This window comes from Passer montanus, unplaced genomic scaffold (genome assembly GCF_014805655.1).
Source record: "Passer montanus isolate IOZ18808 unplaced genomic scaffold, ASM1480565v1 scaffold39, whole genome shotgun sequence".
In the NCBI taxonomy this organism is placed as follows: domain Eukaryota; kingdom Metazoa; phylum Chordata; class Aves; order Passeriformes; family Passeridae; genus Passer; species Passer montanus.
In genome coordinates, this window is record NW_024368707.1 from 7,954,149 (window position 1) to 7,973,194 (window position 19,046).

Sequence of the window (19,046 nt, forward strand, 5' to 3'; positions counted from 1 at the left end):
TCACAATTAATATATACAAATAGGCAAAACTTCATCTCTTTTTAATACTGCCAAGCCTGACCTGAAAAGAGATCAACCAGAAAGAAGTTCAATGTCATCAAAACACTTCTTGCCAAAACAGTGGGAATGATGCAAGAAAAATGTATGTGGAGATTGGACATTTATTTGACAAACAAGGTGGTACAATCATTATTTTGTTTGGAAATGACTGATTGACAGTGTATGGTACTAACAGGTGAAGGAATCGTGTCTCATCAGCACAAAAATCTGAACTCTTAATTTGAAAAGCAAGGAAGAAAGACCCTTCTGTAGAGCCTCCTGTCCATCCCTGGTGCTTACACATTGGCTCTGGAGTTTTAGTCCTATGGTCCCACACACAGGTGTTAATATTTCTGGATCCTTTCCTGAACACATCCAGAAAGTTGAATGCAGCTATAATGTTTCCAAATAAAAATAGGCATATGGCTATTCTCTTAAGACAACCTACTGGATCCAAGGTAAGTGCTGACAGGTTTGTTATACAGGCAGCATGCCAGACACAGATGCAGGCCAGACAAAATCCTGTAATGGTTTGGTTTGGAAAGGGAGTTTAAAGATGATCTAGTTGCAACCCCCCCTACGATGGGCAGGGACACCTTCCCACTAAACCAGATTGCTCAGGGTTCTATCCAGCCTGGCCTTGAACAATTTTGGAGATTAGGCTTCTCTGGGCAACCTCTGCCAGGGCCTCACCACCCTCACAGTGGAGAATTTCTTCCTCATATCTAATTTAAATCTACCCATTTTTATTATAAAGCCATTCCTCCTTGTTCTGACTTAACATATCCTTGTGAAAAGTCCCTCTCCTGTTCTCCTCTAGGCCCCTTTAGGTACTGGAAGGTGCCAAGAGCCTTCTTCCTAAAGCTGTCTCTTCTGAGGCTAAACAACCCCAGCTGTCTCAGCCTGTCTTCATAGGAGAGGTGCTCCAGCCCATGGATATCTTCACAAAACTCCTTTGGACTTGTTCCAACACATCCATGTTATGTAATGTACTTGAGACCATTCAGTTTAAGCAACTAATCCTAACCCCACTTTTATTGCTATTGCAGTGACAATCATTTGTTTGCTTTACATCAAAACAAACTTAAAAAGTTGTACAAAGGTTACTTTAGGAGGATTTAAGAGTAGAACCTGACTTGATACTATGAAGTATTGGGGTCTTCACCCTCTGGAAGAGTCAGAGAAGTGAAAAGTTTGTGGTTTTTTTCTCATTGCAGCTGTATCACTCCAGAAAGTCAAATACAGTTCAACTTCAATGAAGTGCTTGGCATTGCTGCTCCCCACCTAATCAAGTTTACTCTGTAATTAACCCTGCTGCCCTAATCCTCAGCACAGCTGAAATAAGCAGTACAGCTTCCTAAGGCTCCCCATAACTGTAAGCCCACCCTCCCACAGGAAATTGGCAAGTTCTGAAACCAGATCTGAGGTAAACTGATAGGTGATCATTACCCAACCATTACAGAGAGAATGCAATAAAAATTCAGTACCTGCAGCCCAACTTGCACCCACTCCAAAAGAAGGAAGAAATAAAGGTCTTTACTGTGTAAAAAGTTCAAAGTTCAAAAAGATGAATATTTGAAAGGAACTTACTGCAGCTGCTCTCATCACTTCCATCAACACAGTCCACAGTCCCATCACACCTTGCATATTGTTTCCTAATGCAAATATTATTCCTGCACTTGAATGTGTGGTTGGTGCAGGGAGTACCTGAAATAGTTGTGAGAAAAAAACCCCAAAACAACCATTGGCTCAGCTTAACATACAAAGACATGTCTGCACAGACAGAAGATGTACATATATTAATAGATAGGAAGTAATATGACAAAAAAACCCCACTTTGGTGGGGATGGCTTAACCTCTAAACAGAATAAACTATTCAAATAGAACTGCATCTGTACTTGGGTGTGCATTTACTTGGCCAAGTCCAAACAAAGATTTATTCCCTTCCTTTCCCACAGCACTAACACATACAGATATAATAGTGAAAATTAGATGTAGAGTGTAAGGATAGGAAGAGAAAACCTCTAGTACTCTGGACAGGAGTTCTCCTTTGTATTTCAGTATTAAATGTGAAATGAAAGATTGCAGTGAAAGCAGCCTTATTAACTGTATCCAGTAAAACAGCAACTCCCAAAACTCAGCATTTTCCTGTTTCCCTGTGCCTTGCAATAAATGCACTCAAACCCAATCCAATTTCTCAATGCACAGAAGTATCCTGTAATCATTTAAACAGACTTTCTTGTGGGAGGGGTCAAAAAGTTTTCTTTTAAAAATTTACTTGCAGCACTTTTCAGTTGTGCTCCCTTTCATATGTCACAGCATCGATTTACTCTAAAAACTTCAAGAAAGTTCTTATTCAAAACTTTCATTTGCCTAATGCCAAATTTACAGCTTCTGCTAACCTTATAACCCTAAAAACTACGACAGAGAAAACGTCATTTAGTAGAAATGACAGACATAATTGTAATAATTATTTTACAGATGGTAAAATGGATCCAGGAATTAATTTGCACAAATTATGCTGTAAGGAGATAAATCTCAGATTCAATTTTAAATCCCTAGATCCCCATCATGCACCTGAAGTATTTAATTCTTCTGTCAGTATTTTGCAGAAACAGATGTTCATGAGCTTATTAAAAAGAAATAGTTAAAAATCTGTAACAGCTTGTTTCTAAGTGTATCAGAAGAATTAAATGGAATTTTATAGCCCAACTGAGATTTGACAGTGCCTCTTAACCTTTTAAATGCAGCATCCAGAATTCAAGTCAGGAATAGACAGATGACAAAAGAGAGGAAAAAAGTTATTCAGGAGAGCAGCCTTACTGTGGGTGCAGTTCTGCTCATCTTTTCCATCCTCACAATCACTTACTCCATTGCAGGCAAGCAAGTTGTCCTGTATTGCAAAGCTGGAGTTACAGTTCCACTCAGGGACAACTTTAAAAATATAAACCAAATCAGGTACAGAAGCATTCCTGTAAGTGCTAACAGATCCCATTCTGACTATGTCTGGATACAACATTCATTCCTTCAAGGATGGGCAATACAAGGAAATACATTCCAATACAAGGATGGGCATCGGTGCCATTTTATACATGGACAAAATAGAACACAAAGTTCAGTGAGTGCCCCAGGTGGTGATGCTTAGTATCACTCTCATCTACTCTATGAACCCCTCTTTGTTGTTTCCCCACAAAAATAAAATAACTCATATCAAAATGGCACAGAACTTCATTAATAATTGCCAGCTTTTATCACATATGAAAATATATCCTACTACAGCTATTAATGCACATCTAAATTTCTTCCTCCTGCTCTCCAGTGCCATATCTTCTTTATTCTTTGTTTTGTCCCCTTCCAATTAACTATGAATTATGCATTCAAGAGACTGACAGATAGTCTGTACCTAAACGTACAAAGGAAGCTGAAAACATCTTTTGTTATTCCCATTTAAAAATTTCACCTTGCTTCAGCTGCCTTCTAAGATTAGACAATACATACACTGTGTTTTCCAGTCAAGACCTCTAATAAGTGAATACAAACCACAAGAGAGTTCATCACTTTCATCGAAGCAGTTGTTTATGCCATCGCAGCGCTGCATCTGCTGGATGCATAAGCCAGTAGAACACTTGAAATGTCCAGGTGGACATGCTGGAGGTTAAAAAGGAAAAACAAAACAAAACAAAAACAACAAAAAAACCAAGCAACCAAACCTCAGATTTTTTTTTCCCACAAATATTGCCAGCCTGTTTCAATTTACAGTCACTAAGCTGCTCCAAGGAATGATAAAATTGATCTAAATTTAATAGTCTGTATACATTGCCAGCACTTAAATTGAATTCAAATGTTGAAAACTGGGATTTAAAGAAGAGGGAAAAAATGTCTCTAAAGTTCTAATTCAGCTGTTCCTGGAATATGTGCCACAGGCTGTCTAGGGCTGGAACAAATAAGCCAGTGTTTTATGGTGCAACACAAGCCTGCTTAGAAGGCCATCTTTGTTTTAAAGGACAGTCCCACTTCCAATAACCAAAATTTGCAGCACTTTGCAACTTTGGTAAACAACCTGCATTGAGGTGGTGTATGAACTGCATAATTCTGCCTTATAAACTAAAATAATCAAATTTATCCTCTTTTTACATACTCTACACATATACACTGAATACAGTTCCTCTAATGTGACAAGTAACTAGGTCTAGAAAACACTGCTTCTCTACCACCTTAAAAAGAATATATAAGAATAACACAGGTGAAAAAGTAAAGTTGTATGTTTCACGACTGGGAAAAATCTCAGTGTCTCAGAGTTCGTCAATTTTTTGAGCTGTTTTTTCAGCTCAGATTTCAGATTTGCAAACACTGTATATAAATACATGGAAACACTGAAATAAGCAGGTGGTTATTTGGTACTCTTTTCATTACCTGTAAGCCTTATAGCAATAGAAACATTACAAACAAAATCTTGGGGGTTAAAACAAACAGGAACAGCAGACTTCAGCTGACTGCACCATGGTCACACAGGAAGCTTTGAGGACTGTGTGGAAGAGAACAGTGTGCATGCAGGAAAACAGAGCATGCTGCACATGCCCACTAACCTTAGATGCACAGCCTAGAAAAGGCTCTTTGTTTGCTAGTCATCTGACTTAGTGAGATTAGGAAAGAAAATGAACCGAAATTACCAACAGGTAATTTCCTGCATAAACTTAATTAAGTTCCTATGGACCCAAAAAATGCTACTTCACAGATCTGAAATGCCAAGAAAGGTTGAAAGATTTAAAATCCATCTTACGCTGGCCGATGTTATAGCTGCCATATTCCACCAGCAAGGGCTTCTCAGAGACCTTTGAACTGCACTGCAGCTCCACGCTGACAGCAGAACTTGTAATGTGGAACACTGTTTGGTGATCGACATAGTAACCACAGTACCTGAAAGTGTCCAGGTGAGTTCTAGAGCAGCCTTCACAGCAAAACTGCCTTACATACAATTTAAATGTCAACACCACTGAAATTCAGAAATACAGTCAGCAGCCATACTTTAATTAAGAACCAAAATCAAAAATATTTCTCAGTAGTTACCCAGCCTTCATCCACCATTAACATTGTGGAAATTTACTTCGGAATGTCACACCTTCAAATCAATAGTCCTTAAAAAATGCCTCGGGTACACATCTACTTTAAATTGCTGTTTTAGCAAAGAGGTTCCTTGGATTTCTGCCTAGGCGCCACTTGATTCAGAGAAACCTAAATGCTTTCTGATGTCAGCAAACATTTATTCCATCCACTGTTAATGAATTTCTAATGTTCCTTTCATCAAATATGCCAATCTCTACCAGGTGATTGGGTGTGGGGAACAAAAAACCTAGATTATAAAAAAAACAAAGAAGAAAAAACAAACCCCAAAGCAAAAAAAAAACAAACAACCCACAACCAAACAAAGCTTCTTTGACAGGGAAAAGGAATGGCTGTTGGATCATTATTAAAAAAAACTGAGGCAGTTTTAAAGATAGTAAATCAGTGAACATCAACAATACAGGTTGTTCTAGAAGTGGAAATAAAGACTCCCTCCTCTACTCAACAAAAATACCTCAAAAATGCAACCCTTAAAAGAAAAACATCTGGCTTTAATATTCCTGCCAAAATCAAAGTACATATGAATCTTAAGTAGATTGAAGAGCACAGCAGCTCTTGATTCAACACAGCACAGCTGTATTGTTTTTTAGCAGACTTGGCACACGCCTTTATTTGACAGCAGTACAAGGTCACTCACTGGCAACAAAATGAACACAAAGAACAAAAGAAAAAAAAATTGTTGTGTTGCTAAATGGAGCAGTGGACTATTAGCCAGGAGTAAATGTTCCCCTTGTGTATTTTTCCACATCAAGCATTGTACCAGGACTACTCTTCATGTCACTCAAAGGAGAAAAACTGGTCAGTGATTTCCATGTGAACAAATGCTGCCTCAGTGTCCTGAGCATCCCAGTGAGGTCTGCCAAAGGGAATGGACACATTCTTATGTTTTCTTGTATGCCCTATTTCACTGTACTAAAATCAAACATCTTGTCAACAGATCTAGGAGATTCTGTTCCAGCAATATGAAAAACGAAGAAGAAAACAATTTAAAAAAAATAAGACTTCTCTTTGACATCCTGAAAGCAGATGCAAAAGTTCAAGTTAATTTTACAGCTTCTTACTATAGGAAAATTAATTGTACTGAAGGAAGAAAACAATTAAAAAAAAAAAAAAGACTTCTCTTTGACATCCTGAAAGCAGATGCAAAAGTTCAAGTTAATTTTACAGCTTCTTACTATAGGAAAATTAATTGTACAAGAAGCCCCAAACAAAGAAGCAAGCAAACAAAGCCTCAAAACACCAAAAAACCAAAACAAAATCCAAAACCAAACCCACCAAAAAACCAACACCACCAAACAACAACAAAAACCACAAAAAAACCCCACCACCCGAAAACAACAACAAAAACCCCAAAAACAAACAAAAAAAACCCCAACAAAACAAAACAAAAAAAACCCACACAAAGCCCCAAAAAAACCCACAAACCACTGTCTTGGGTTACAGTGTAAGGCGTAACCAAAGGTAGGTATTTCTACTATCATCTACGTGAGCTGTTAAAATGAGAGGAGCAGTGTTTCTTTACCTTCTCCTTGACTCAGCCCTGATAAATCCCTCTGGGCAAGCAGTCGCCCCTCTGAGGAGGCCAACTCTGATCATGGACCACCAAGGACTCCCCAGAATGACTCACAGAATTACATTCTCCCATTGTGGAATTCCCTGCCCTGGGGGATGTACCAAACATTCCTGCCTGTATATAATTTTGGGCTTGGGACAACACAATACCACCACTTGATTCCCAGAGGACAAGAGCTCTTGACATCCACTGCTGGATCTCCAGAGAAAGACTTTCACAGGATCACTGCTTCAACATCCTCCAACCGGTCTGCAGTCACCATTTAATTGGACTGCTACTACCACACTGACCAACAGGATGTCAGCTCATATTCTGACTTTCTCTGTTCAAGCCAGTGTTTCTATACTATTGCCTTTATTCCAATTTTCCTATTAAATTGTAGGTCTGACTTGGAAGCTCTTGCAAAATATTTTGTTAACTCCTCCTGCTGGTTTGCCTTCAAACCAGTACACCCACCCATCAAATCTATCAGTGTTAAGTGCAAACTTCCTGCGACAGGAAGTCTAATTGTTACCAATTTTAGTGTTCGTCACCAATGCTCCCAACCTAAAACAGCCTGTCAAAGTGCACAGCAAAATGCCGTTTACCAATCTGATTCCCTTCAACTAGCTCACAGACATTTTCTACATTTCTTCTTCTGTCAATGGCTTACACAGTCTTCCTTCCAACAAACCCTAGAAACACAAAAAACTCCCAAACAAACAAAAAGCCACAAACAAACAAAAGTTGAAGTCTGCATTGACCTCTTCTCAGACAAATAAAACAAATTAATTTCACCAAAAGCAGAGGGAATTACTGCTGATCTGTGGAAAAGCTGAAACAGGTACATCTTTACACAGTAAGAAAGGCCATATGCTCATGGTTGGTGAAACAAAGCTACAGGCCCTCAGGAGCCTTTTGCTGGTGTTTCACAGGTCATATATTCAGGTCCAGGGCAAATGGAAGTTGCAAAGAACCATCTGTAACTCTGTGCCATTGCTCCAGAGAGAAAATGATTAAGGGGATCCTGTCCCATATGTTGGAGAAATGAGTAGGATAGTTTTTCAGGGGATGAGCAGATACATGCATGCTGTAGCAGAAACAAGGGGATATTGCACTAACAGTTTTAAGACAAATAAAGCACCTCTGTGTTCACATAAACCTCTAGTGGTCTGTTCATAAGACACTCACTGGTGTTCCTGCCTCTGAGAATTTCAAGTAAGAAGTTCATCAGCTGTAACTTCTTTGACAAGGCAGTGAAGCATTGTATGTCCACTGGAAGAAAGACAAGTAAGAACTACATGGTTGTGTTAAGTGTCTCTGGTTAGAGAAAACTGTCCCTAGAGGTCTGATGGAACCTTATCTGCACCACCTGCTTGGTCACAGTGTTTACTAATATCAGTATCCCAAAGGTTCTTAACCATTTTCACGTAATATAAGAGAATAAACATCCCACAGGCTGCAACTGCAAGAGGCTGAAAAATGGTGGTCCCCTGCCTGCACCCTGCCCCCACCCTTTCATTAACAATTAAAATTTGGAAAACAAAATAAAACATCACTATGTTTCATGCTTGAAATAATATTTTTCCCCTTCAAAAGTAAATATAGGACAGAAAAGCAGAAGTTCAAAAGCCTTATTTTCAATGAAAAACACACTCAAAGGAAGGCTTGTCTTGGTCTACTACTATAGCCAGCAACTTGCAGCAGAAAGCAGGAGCATGTGTTCTTGTGCAGTAGTTCAGAAGTAGCTCTAAGTGCACTTCTAAGAATCACACCATGGCATTTGATTCTGAGGAAGGCATAGTTAGCAAGTTTGTCAAAAAGCTGCTCATTCTTTCAGGATTCTCTGTCAGAGAATTCCTCAGTATGATCCTATTATATTTTTTTCCTCCAGATTTTGCCTTTGTTTTTTATCTCAGCCATCCCAAATATCACAAATCTTTCACTTTCTTTTGTAAAAAGACCACCAAAAAACCACACAAACACACTACGTGTGGTGTGTTTTGACGGGTGTTTTTATGCACTTATCTAGTCCAGTAACCAATTCCATCAAGGCACAGTTGTAGGAGGTTCAAACTGAATTTTCACTCTATAAATACAACAAAATACAACATGCTATTGAAGAACAGATTAAGCTTTTTCTTCTCTCTGTAATTCTTTCTGTTGTACTCTTTAAGGGACTAATTCACTTAGTTCCAGTATTGAGTTCAGAAAGTCAAGTTTCAAGACTAATATTACTGAGGTTTCCATTTGGACAAAGTTTAAGAAAAAAAATGGGATGTTTTAAATCTAACCTTGCCTCATCATCCAGTATTCCAAAGATAACTTCAAAACTGAGGAAGGCATGGATGGAAAATATGCTGGGAAAGCAGTGATATCTTAATTAAAAACAGCAGCAATATTTTAATAAAAAATACTTCAGAAACACAGTGGTCCCTTGACAGCCACTTTGTGCAGTTTCTCTTTCAACAGCCAGTGACTGGAATGAGGAAGCAGTTATAGTTCTATTCCCAGTCATCTCATAGCAATGGCTTTCACCAAGAAAGATTCACTGTCTTCTTGAGCAATCATAGAATTAAGTTACACTTAAAAGGGCTTTAAACAGACCTTGTTTAATGGCCCCAGAAAACACAGATTTATTTTAGAGTTCACAGGACATTCAACTCTTTCTATTTCTCTCTCTCCAGAGAGTACCAAAGACTCTTGTCTTTATCTTTCTGGTGCTTTTCAGTAGAATATATATATATATACACACACACACACACACACACATATATTCAAATATATATATACACATATATACATACATGTACATGTATATATATATATACATACACACATATATACATATATATACATATTTTATAAGGATTATTACATCATCAGCTAAAATGAAAGAATGGTAGGACACCCCAGTGAATTACTTCTGTCCTTGTGGAAGCTTTCTGAGTGAGTTGCAGTAGTAATGGGATAGTTTACCTTGGTACCATTACATTAATAATCTCTGCAGAGTACTTACATGCGTTCATTAATTTTCCACCATCCTCGTTCACAGCCTTTGATATTCTTCTCACTAATGGTATAGTTATGGAACTTCAGAGCTATACCAAGGCTCTTCTGTGGAGTCTGTTGTGAGCAAGAAAGACAGTGCAAGCAGTCTTCTTTTTCCTTTTGTGGGCATAGACACAAAAGTCTATAAAGGTATTTCAGGAATTATGGAGCTTGGCATTGCCACACCCTGGGAGCTGTGCTGGCTTCACCAGCTCAACAGCCAGTACTTTACACATTTGCCAGCTATTCAGCCCTGAGTCAAGGGTTGGCACAGGCCCACCACAGCTGCAGGTTTTCTCTCCCTCTAGCCAATAGTCTTCTCATCTTTAGAGAGCCACTGGCTATGGAAAGCAGCTTTTGTATCAAGATCAAAGCACTCAAACCCAACCAAATGTACTTATGTAGGGATACAAAGCCCAGAGGATTTTTAGAGTTAAGATACTGCCTGGAATACTTGTGTCACATTTGTAATGCTAGGAGTTACTACTACCACATTATTATAGTCTTCTGCTAGCACCTGCTCAGCCATGCATTCTTTAGTATTTTACAAAATATTTCTACAAAACCCAGCAAAATCACAAGTCTTCATACCTAATTGGAAATCCTTTTTGTAAAAGGAATGGAACTTTTTGCACAGCAAGACAATGTTCATTTAAAAACAAGGGCTGATTCAGGGCAAAAAAAAACAGAAATGGAAAATTTTCTCCCTCTCTCTTACAGAAAATATAAATCGGGAAATGAGCAAAGTTTCAATATTGTACAAAAATACAACACTGAAAATGAAACTGTTTTGAGCAATAAATCTTTCTATCAGAAGTCCAGGATGAACTGAAGACTATAAATTTAGCTCCCTAAAAATCACCTTATTATTCTAGAACAGGAAGAGGCTGTAGGTTGTGGCTAGCTGGGCTTAATTTGTATTGCTGTTATTCATCGTGGTCAGTCACTAGCTTAACAAGTCATGAGTACCATAAGCAGAAAGATGGGTAAAAAGTGGATCTTGTCCCATCCATTGCTACATTCCATAGAGAGGAAACACTGAAAAGCAAAGCCTAAGTCAGAGACCTTATTTTAGCACTAGTAAGGAAACATTAATGTCAGAGAAAACAGAAGTACTTTAAAACAACATCAACTTGCAGCAATTTGCTTTCAGGAGAGTACATGAAAAGATGCAGAAAAAGGATACCAAATTAAACAAGCAACACAGGATTGTGCTGATAGGACAGACCATTCTAAAGACAAATTAAATGTATTAGGCATATAAAAAGATACCAGAGAAGTGGCAGTAATAACTAGGTTAGGTTTTTTTACATATTTTTCATTCCGATTTCTGGGGGTGCGAAGAGAGGAGTTTAAACCAGTCAAGTCTTACATTGCCTGCCATGAGGTTTTTCTGCAGGCTTAACATCAAAACTTATTTTAACTCTTCACCTTTGTAATAGAACAGCTTCGGTACTATGTTTGCTTCCTTAGAAACAAGTGCACAGAAAGATAAAAATCTGATACAAAATACCTGAGCACAGCCAGATATTCAGCAATGCCATTTCTATAAACTACTATATTTGTGAGGATGCAGGTTACTGCCATTTCAATCACTTATGCTTTACTTAAACTCTATGTGGCCAAAACACACAGCAGTGCCTGAGAGAGAGAGAATCATGCTACCTGGAAGTTCCATGCACACAGGCATTTTGGAGGATAATAGCTTGGGTAATATGGGCTTGTGATTCTCCCTTCATAGCCAGTTTCCTCTTTTGTCACTATTGCTTTTCCACACCCTAGGGAAAAAAGAGGCAAAATTTGGCACAAACCTTGATATACTTTCAGTAAAGCTATTCAGTCAGCTAAAGCATCCAAATTTATCAGAAGTCTGTCACTTCAAACCTGGGCAGGTCAGGAATTATATTTAGCAGGATTCAAGTTGTAAAAAGAGACCCTTCCCAATAATGCACACAGAAGACAAAGGATGTTAAGATCCAGGGACGAGTGCTGGTCTCTGCAGGACCAGAAGAACACACTGTAAAGTTTATCCATGTTATATCACTAAAGACAGTTTTGCAAACAAGAATATCAATACATCCACACTGCTGTACTACACAGGGACCTCTAGTCTTAGAAAGCAGCCAGTTAGAAGTGAAATGGAAACATACTAAATGAATCAGCCTCCTGGAAACCAAAACTTTCTTGGATTACAGCTCAATGGATTTACAGAATTCATTAAAGATGAACTCACACATACACAGAAACAAAGAAAACTTAGACTTGAACTTAAGGAAAACCAACCAACCAACCCACAGCCCACACAGAATAGAACCTGAAGTTAGATATTGAGAATTTATCACGTTTTTATGAGGGTATATTAATGCTTAATTACTGTCAACATGAAAAGTATGCAGCATCTTGTTGAGCAGCTTGAATTTCCTTGCACTGAGTCGTGTGAGATTTTCCTTGTGCCATTAGCACAATATTCCTTGCACTATTTGTGATTATGATCTCAGCATTTATTAAAGATTAAAGCAATAAAGTCATGAGCTTGATGCACAAACTTTACAGACTCTTTTGTGTTCCTGAGGAGACAGGGACTGATAGCAAATTCAGGAAAAGCAACTGAAGTTTTATTTTCTGAAAGCAGTTATTAGTGCTGCCATCCTTCCGCTTCTAACATGATCCTAGAGTCCCAAGGCAGAAGGGAGACCACTGCTACACCTGAAATAACAGCCCCATCTACTGGCACGCTGCAGTCCTCTCCAACTGAATTCAGGGCTGCTTTCAGCCTCTTGTCTTCGTACTTCACAACTAGTCTGATCGGATCCCATCACTCAATAGGAGTAAAGCAGAGGAGATGAAGGGGGGACAGGCACCTGTATAAAGAAGAAACTCAGATACAGGAATCATTTTTCCATAGTCAGAAACATGACAGACGCTTCAGGATCTTAGAAGAAACAATATAATTAACACACATCCAAACACAGAACAAACCTACTTTCTTGTGTAATGACCTCAAAATAGCCATGGAATTCCTTTTGCTCCTTTACTTGTGCTGCCTTAAATATTACCAGCATGAGATTATTTGTGGACACAAGTGACACCAATGAATCAGCTGGTTCACAGGCTCTGAGGGGGAAGAAAGAAGAGCAAATACATAAGCAATCACTTAAAAAGCAAAAAGCTTCACACATTACTCTCACTCTATGCTTAAATTTTCCACTGGTTCAGATCTTACTTACTTCAAAGTCCAGTTAAATCTCCATGCTCTTGAGCAAAAATGTACCTGTTACAAGGGCAGTTAGAAACTCAATACTGGAAATTCTTCTTTACAAAAACAAAGGAAATTGCATGAAAAATAATATGGAATGTTTCACTCTATGAGATAATGACTTTCAGCCTTCACTCCCAGTAAAAATGAATGAAGGCAAAATTAACAAAAAGCTGGAAGAAAGATAAATCTTATTTTATTAGACCAACAGTTTTATCTTCTTGTTGGAGAGTGGGAAAGACAAGAAAGTTATTCTTCAAGTCAGAAATTAGGAACCTAAGCAAATCACGTAGTCTCATTAAAAAAAAAAATTCCTTTCCATGTGCATTACCTAGCAGACATCTTCAGTCCTCCACAGATACCAACATGTAAGTGAACAAGTCAATTGGAGATACAGATTAGCACAGGACAGCTCTCAAAAAGGACTGAAAAGCCAATGCTCTGGTTTTGAGGCTTATACACAGACTGAAATGCCAGAGCAAAGGGTTTCAGGGGTGAAAATGCTGAGCTTTGGTCTACTTCATGGAGGTAGTGTTGTTTCCTTTTGACTTACAGAGTCCTGTGGAATAATAATCAAGGATTTTAAAGAAAAAGGCCCTAAACAAATAATGCATCATTTAAGAGAGAGAAGAAAAAGAAAAAAAGTGATAGTCCACATCCCTCAACCATCACAGCTTCAAGTCAAGATTTTTATAACCCTCTAAACAAATAAAGCAGATAAAAAAAGCACTGAACTAGTGAGTGCCAGTAAGTGAAAATCACAAGACTTAGTTCTAGGACTTCAGTCTTGATCTGAAAAGCACTAATCTTAATACAGAATAGCTTGCTTAAGTGAGGAAATTTTGACATTCTCTTTCAGTCAGCAAGTTTTGTCCACTAACGTGAATTTTTCATAGTTCTGTTGCTAGGTGAAGATGCACTCCAGTTGAAAAAAATTGAAGAAAATGTTTCAATTTATTAACAACATAACTTATCCAAGAAATTTGATTTTGTCAGGTGTTATGTGAGTAATACATGAAAATAGGAGCAATTTTAACAAGACCAAACTAAACAGAAAATGAAGATGATAGGTCTTCAGAAAAAACCCCAAAATTTGTAAATTAATTTTAGTAGAAATTTATACTCACCGGTAGAGTATCTTATCTTTGATTGGCATCAGAGAGTCATAAATGGTGAGCGAGTCAGTGATGCAGTTATCTGCTTCAATCTGAAGGGATACTATGGAAAAGCGGACAAGGTGGCCCACAGAGGCAATAAGCTTAAAATAGCAGATTGTTCCCTCTGAGGTTGCTTGAGTATCCAGAGGAAAGTGCTCATGTAGTCGGTCAGCATAGAGATCATACATGCAATTTGTTCCTGTGAAAATGTCACTTTTTCAGCACTGGACACAATCACTCCAAAACTCATAAATCCACATGGCATTAAAACAAAAAGTCCTAAAACTTGTGTTAAACTAAAGCAAAATATGAAAGCATATCTAACTCGGAAAACAAAGTAATAATAGAATTAGAGAGTGGTTTGGGTTGTAAGAGATCATCTAGTTCCAAACTCTCTGCCATGATGGGGATACCTTCCACTCGACCAGGTTGCCCAGGCCCCCATCCAGCCCAGCCTCAGACACTTCCAAAGGGCATCTACAGCTTTTCCGGGCAACCACCCTTACAGTAAAGAATTTTTTCCTACCCCAAACCCAAACCCAAACCTACCCTTTTTCAGGTTAAAGTAATTCCCTTTTGACCTTGCAAAGCCTCCCTTTCTGGCTGTCTGTGTCACTCACTGTTTTCATCTTAGTTACAACTCTGTGGTCCAAGAACAGCCTATTTATAACAAGTACAGAGCATGGCCAACAGTGCTGTTGCCGGGGTATTTTCTTGCAGGGTATGTGCATTAAAGCAGTGCCATTTTGTACAATTTGCAGTTAAAATTCTGCGGAGTTTCTAGAGTAGAAATTACTCAATTCTTTACTGGGGCATACTCATCTACTTTCAAAGCATAAATGTACTGCTTGCCCCTATGGACATTAGGATATTTAAAATACATAAAACAAAATCAAAGGAAAAATGTAGTTGCATGTCTGCATCCCCCCAGCTTTTTTTATTGATGTCAATAAAAACGTCAAGGTTCTCAATGTTTTACCATGAAACGAACTAGAAGTGCTAGCAACAAATTCAGATTCACCAAGTCCTTCAGTTTGGAAGGGATGCTAGAAGTTTTCTTGCTCAACATTCTGCTCGAAGCAGGATCAACATGAATTCAGACCAGGACTTTGTTCTGCCCAGTCTTGAAAATTTTTGCAGTGCTAGAAATCACCATTAGAAAAGGAAACACTGTGAAATAAAAATGGTGCAACCTAGCCTACACAACATTTATTAAAAAAGGGTAAAAATTTGTGTCATAATTTAGACAGAGATAAGAAGAATATTACCTTACTTGCATCCAGTTTTCTAATTAAGTTGAAACAACTGCAATTTCCAAATTAAATATATTGAGGTCTTTATTTCAATTCAATATTGCAGCTAGCAGTCAGCAAAAAGCTTAGAGAATTTTTGTTTGGTCATTTCTAAAACTCTTATCATACCTCTTTAAAAGCTGAGAAGGAAGAAAAATGAAAATTAGGGAGAATAAGACCAAAAGTGAATATTTGCCTTAATTTCTGCCTATTACGAACATAAGTCTCTGAAATAGTTACCACCATGGAACACCAATTAGAGCACTGTGAAAGTTCACTACCAATTGTTGACACAAATTAAATGTTGACCTTTTAACTAGTAGCTAATCAAGACAGGAAGTGGCAGGCTTTGTCCAACTTCCACTTCTAAATTACATTGAAACTATGATTGAATGTAACATGAAATTAATGCTATAAATATTTATGAACAATCTGTAAGGGTCACATTCCATTTAAATGAATTACAGTTAAAACTATTAAAAGCTTTGTTTAAGTAATTGTTCCTCCTTCTTCCTTGTTCTTATCTCTTCCCAACAACATTATTTTTATAATGGTTATTTGTGCTTATCTAGTCACCCTTACCAGAGCCAACTTTGATCATAATCTCTAAAATTATAAGTAGCTACCATTATTTCTACTAAGTAATTAATAACGGGATGAACTTGCTGCTGCTATGACGTACAGTCAAGAAATTCAGAGCTGAATCAAGCAGTTCAAGCACACTGGATTGAAACCAAAGCTGGATAAAGTCTTTACTCAAGCAAACACAGCACAATCAGATATGGATGTTTACAAATCCCTTCTCCAGCACCACTCTTCAATAAATCTGCATTCTAGTCTGTGCCTGAACCAACAACTGGGTTCATTTCCATACCCAAAGTTAACTCCACTGCTCTCAAAATACATCCTGCCAATGCTGATTCGTTTTGTGCTGCTGCATGTTCACTTTTACCTCTGCATCATATTCCATAGTCCTAAACAAACACAGCCAAAGAACCCCAACAAAAAAAATTGCACCAGTATAAGATTCTCAAGTACTGTGGCCATCCATGCTGCTTATCCCCAGGAACTTCATTACATAACCACTCCACACCTCCTACAGATACCAGCTGACACCTGTGGGTGCCTATACAAAGTCTCTGAAAGATGTCTAGAATATGGCATGTCATCCTTCTCCCTCTATGTAAAAGACATCATGCCTCTGTGTAAAAGTCCTAAAAAGACGTAGCAACAATATTTGTGTTGCGCTCTTCTTAATTTCTTCTGTTTTAGGGGCTGCATTATGGAATAAATAGGAACCAAGTTCCAATTGTGCTAGCTTCTCCACCCTGGAACACGGAAATGGGAAATGAAATCGCTATGCAAGTAAACACAATATATAAAACTCTTTTTAGAAATAAAATGCACATTACTGAGATGCGATAGAAGCCAATATTGTTATGCTTTGCAGTTTAAGTTGGGAGGCTTTTAATGAATGCTGTAGCAAACTTGACTTCAGTTTTTTTAAATTATGGGCTCTTAGCAATATAAACATTGCAAACCCTGGACCATGTTCTGTGACCTGTGGACCTCAGAACTAGCAGAGCTTGACCTGGCTGCATGGCAAAAGTAGTTGTTGGATTCCGAAAAAATATGCAAGCTAAAACCTTTGCAAGGTAGCAGAAGTGAAAAATTACAGGTAGAAGTGCAAAAAAATACCTCAGGAAAGAAAAATACAAACATGGAAAGCTATAAAGCCCTTGAAAAACCAAAACAGTGAGACTTCTCAAGATGAAGAGTCAGTCTGTGTAGCAAGTAGCAAGGGAGGCCATCCCCAGCTGATTGATAACTGCTGGCCCAACAGAGTCTTAGCAGGTGTCTCCATCAGAGGTGCAGTACTATTGCTCAGCCTAGTAGCACCTTTTTTCTAGGTACCTACTCCATGTACTAGTGAAGGTAGATGTACTGTACTTTTGACCTGCTTATTCAGTGCTTTGCACACTGGAAAAGAACCATTCTGGGAGGTTTACAACATGAAACCAAGCAGGTGTACAAATAGTGTCTCCCATGACCCTGGCAAAACTCAACTGCCTAAAGTAATTACTGTTAGAGAATTAATTCAAAAGAATAGCTCTCCATTAACCTTGGAGAAAAGGTAGTTAAGGTGGATAAAGGATGGACAAAAGCATGGACAACACATACTCTTGCCCAGCATATTAAATTCATCACCATCCAGTTAAGAAAAGGTTAATCTGCTGGTCAACACAATGGACAGCAAACACCTGATTTAGTTAATTTCCTATTATGTCGCCAGGTACACCTAAAAATTTACCAGGCAGATTAAAGGTAGATAGTTCCTGTATTTGTTACATGCAAGATTCTTGGTCATCCTTTTAGTAAGTCAAGACTTAAATGCCAAGGCTGAATTTAGCCCTTTTAAATTAACACTGAACAGTATCTAAGTCCAAGTTATGAACTAAAAGCTTTGCTCTCCACCTCTCCTTTGGAAGAGACTGCCAAAAAGGTGAATTACCTGCTCCTGTTGTTGACCAATAATCTGACCGAAGACCTGCTGCATAGAAAAAGAGTTGTGTGAGTCTTCTTGTTTGCCTGAAATTCAGAATTCAGGGTTTAATTCAACCACGCCTCAGTCCTAACACTGAACACACAGGACAAAACACTTTTCCCAGTGAGGGGTGTTGCCCTAGCCCCCTTCATTTCTGAAAATTCTGCAAGCAGCTTTGGAGGTGAGGCAAGAAGAGACTGCATGGCAATTAAGCAGTTAAAGTCAGTTGAAGGACTGAGACAGAGGTACCCTGGATGTTATTTTCTGGCTGATGTCCTTAGAATGGAAAATCATTAAACATTTTGTAGCTTCATACATTAAACATGCTTGAATCACAGGTTGTGAGTTTGTTCCCCACACAGGAAGGGCACAAGAGTTATTTAACAAATGGGCACCTTTATAATCTGTTCTTGAATCTTTAATAAAGGTGTGATAACAATCTCATTTTAAATGACGTGATCCCCCTTAACCCTTCATGTTTTTATGCTTTTGAAATCACAGACTAACCCAAATCTGCCAAGAAATGTATCCGTTTTACCTCCTGACTATGAACATAAGCACTCCCAATACAGGAAGTTTGGCAATCACTGCTTACAAGGACAACTTGTACCTTGATTTGACCTCAAATCTCATTCTTATTTTTCTTCTCAGCTTTTTTCATCTATTCCAATTTTACTAATAGAAGCTAGAGATGTAGGATCAAGATTTTAGTTTATTTATAGAATTTTCTAATTCAAAGTAAAAAACATTTGTTTCATGAAGTATTTCCTCAAGGATGTGTTCTAGTACTAACCACTTAGGACAATGGAATCCATGTCGACTGCAAGGCCCTGAAGACTTCCCACCGAAGTCCGGTTAATGATACTTGTCTGAATGGAATCCTTTAAAATGGCAGCCACACAATCCTCACACAGCACTTGCCCCTTCGCCTGTGGTACCACAAATACGATCCAGAAATGAATAAGAAGGCCTCCATTGTTGTTGTTACTGAAATAAAGAGCTCAGGTTATCACCCTGTTGGAAGTCCTCTGAA

At 38.3% G+C, this 19,046-nt stretch overlaps 1 protein-coding gene across 1 annotated transcript in view; it reads right to left on the bottom strand.

The window, feature by feature from the left end:
• Positions 1-19,046, bottom strand: part of TMPRSS7 (transmembrane serine protease 7) — a 32,626-nt gene that overhangs the window by 5,258 nt on the left and 8,322 nt on the right. Inside the window, 10 exon segments of the mRNA XM_039718073.1 lie at positions 1,630-1,746; positions 2,863-2,973; positions 3,580-3,687; positions 4,820-4,956; positions 9,732-9,838; positions 11,429-11,541; positions 12,747-12,877; positions 14,147-14,375; positions 17,981-18,019; positions 18,807-19,000. Of these exon segments, the coding sequence (XP_039574007.1) occupies positions 1,630-1,746; positions 2,863-2,973; positions 3,580-3,687; positions 4,820-4,956; positions 9,732-9,838; positions 11,429-11,541; positions 12,747-12,877; positions 14,147-14,375; positions 17,981-18,019; positions 18,807-19,000 (1,286 nt within the window).